This window comes from Glycine soja, chromosome 10 (genome assembly GCF_004193775.1).
Source record: "Glycine soja cultivar W05 chromosome 10, ASM419377v2, whole genome shotgun sequence".
In the NCBI taxonomy this organism is placed as follows: Eukaryota; Viridiplantae; Streptophyta; class Magnoliopsida; order Fabales; family Fabaceae; genus Glycine; species Glycine soja.
Genome location: NC_041011.1, coordinates 987,369 through 989,866, shown reverse-complemented (window position 1 = coordinate 989,866; position 2,498 = coordinate 987,369). Strand labels below are relative to the sequence as shown.

The following is a 2,498-nucleotide window of genomic DNA, read 5'->3' as shown; positions in this document are numbered from 1 at the left end:
GAACCCAATGCTTGCTTTTTAAGTGAAAACACATAAGGAATTAAGGTTCTTATTTGGTCAATAATGAATTAATTGCCAAAGAATTGAGACTAGTTTACATGAACATATTTGGACATTACTTCAATGTGTGAGATTAGGATTACGAAAGAATGTGATCTAGCTAGAAGTGAAAAGTTAAAGGAAATTGATCTACCATTTCAACTTGAGCCCTTGTTTCTTTCTTACGTCTTTGTGCGCTAAGTAGTTAGATTTTCTTTTCTCACTAACTTGCTAACGACCAACTTGTGATAATCTTCCCAACATTCAACTCGCTCAACTAATGCTTAGTAAGAAGTACTACGTATTTGGTAATCAACTAAGTCCTCATTCGGACAATAACCCTACTTTCCACTTTATTACTTACACTTTTACAACTTAAACTATCGTATTGGAGTGATTGTTTTTTTAATCTGTGTAAAAAAAAAAGACTTGAATGTTAATCAATATGTAGTGGAGGGAGTAATTCTTATGATAACTACATAAACAAAGGCATAGACTATTTTTTTCAATTAAGATTAATAAACCATATTATTTCAACTGGTATCAACTTTTAGGCACGTGACTAGTTTAGTCTCTAAGATTTAATATGTACATGAAAGTGAGGAAAACAATATTCATTGAACGCATGCTCAACTTTCAGCACTGTGCATTGCAGAATGCGTGACGGAAGGGAATTGTATTTTATTTCATTTGGAGGTCATAAGAAAGCTGTTGCAAAAAGCACATATTGTCGTCATCCCACAAACTTTCCAACAAGTCACCGCCACTCCCCTGTTCCAACAACATTTGGTTATTGAAACCTGGCCACAGATCCGACCCCCTTTCAATACTACGGTCGGAATTCGAAGGAAGCAGTGATGATGAAGCGTGTAACACAAGTCCACTTTGGTTTGGCTCCAGTGCTTGTGATGTGGGCTGAAGCCGCTCCAGCAAGCGCGGCATCCAAACGTAACGCAACGTGTCTCTGAACTGTTTGCTATTCACATCGCACTTTAGCTGCTTCGCTTGTTTTATCACTCTGGTCCTCCAATAGTTCTTTATTTCGTTGTCTGTTCTTCCTGGTAGCTGTTGAGCAATCTTTGACCACCTATCAAAAAACATTCATTCATTCATACTATGTTATATATGTGTACATCCAACCTTATAAAACAAATTAATATATATATAGAGAGAGAGAGAGAGTGGAATATTTTTATACCATACCTGTTGCCCCAGCGAGAGTGAAGGTCGAGAATTAATATTTGTTCTTGGAGTGTGATATTTCCACGCCGCACGTCTGGGCGCAAGTAGTTTAGCCACCTTAATCTGCAACTCTTCCCACTCCTCCTTAGACCTGTAATTGATAAATCTCATAATTAACATATATACCATTATTACTTGGCACATGCAGAAATTAAGATGCATGCATGCCTGCACATCGTGCCACGGAATTCCAGTGGCCTTCACCGTGTGTGGCGATGTAATTGACCAGAATGGTGTCCTCCTCAACCGCCCATGGACCTTTTCTCATGCCCATCTCCTTTTCGTTATGCTTCTGCAACTTCACTTGTGCTTGTACTACAGACCCACCTTTCTTAACATCCATGATAAGTGTTTTAATTTGGAGGAGAGGAAGAGTGGTTATATATACAGGGGATTGATGGTTTCACTTATTGGGGGCATGTGGAGTTATATATATATAATAGAGTTGGATAAGAATAAGGAGCAAGGACACTCCAACGTTTCACTCCACGGAACCAAAAGGGACGCGGACCACACACATTCCATTTCATTTTTAATTATACTGTTACAATTTATTTATTTTTATCTCTCAATAATATTATTGTTACTAGAATAAATTTATACTACTAGCTACTCTTAGGATTGAGATGGAACTAATTAAACTAGTAAGCTTGCTATTTGGGGTTTGTCTGTTGACTCTTTCTTATCCCTCTGAGTCTGAGACACGCGCAAAGATTACTGGTGCAAAGACTGCAAGTTGTGTGGGGGATCTGGAATCTGGTAACCGTTTCACACTTTTATTCCTATAAGTAATTATTATTATACACATTCGCCCCTTTTTGTTTTTCTCGTTTGTTGTTCAAACAGTCACACATACTTTTTTTATTAAAAAAATGTTGACTATTTTTTTTAAAGTATTGATTAAAAAATAAAAGTAAAGTTAACATGAGTTTAATATCTATTTACTTTTTAACGTGTAAAATAGTTTTATAGAAAAATCTAATTATAAATTATTATTTTAAGATAATTATTTTAAAAATCAATAAACTTATTATATATAATGAGTAATAGTTGTGATTAGATAATTATATAAAATATTTTATATTGTCAGTATATAACTTTTTTTCTTTAAAAATATTTTAAATTATTGATTAAAAATTATAAATTTTAGTAGGTTTCACTTCTCATTTGTTGAATGTTTTTTCTAATAACTTTGTAAATATATCCTTTGAGTCGAA

The 2,498-nt window shown here is 34.5% G+C and overlaps 1 protein-coding gene across 1 annotated transcript; it reads right to left on the bottom strand.

The window, feature by feature from the left end:
- Window positions 1-511: 511 nt before the first annotated feature.
- LOC114370233 (transcription factor MYB78-like) lies at window positions 512-1,700 on the bottom strand. The gene is made up of 3 exons (XM_028327528.1): window positions 1,450-1,700; window positions 1,243-1,372; window positions 512-1,126 (listed from the first exon to the last, which is right to left on the bottom strand). The coding sequence occupies exons 1-3, from the start codon at window positions 1,622-1,624 to the stop codon at window positions 721-723; spliced, it is 711 nt and encodes a 236-aa protein (XP_028183329.1). The 5' UTR covers window positions 1,625-1,700; the 3' UTR covers window positions 512-720.
- Window positions 1,701-2,498: the final 798 nt, after the last annotated feature.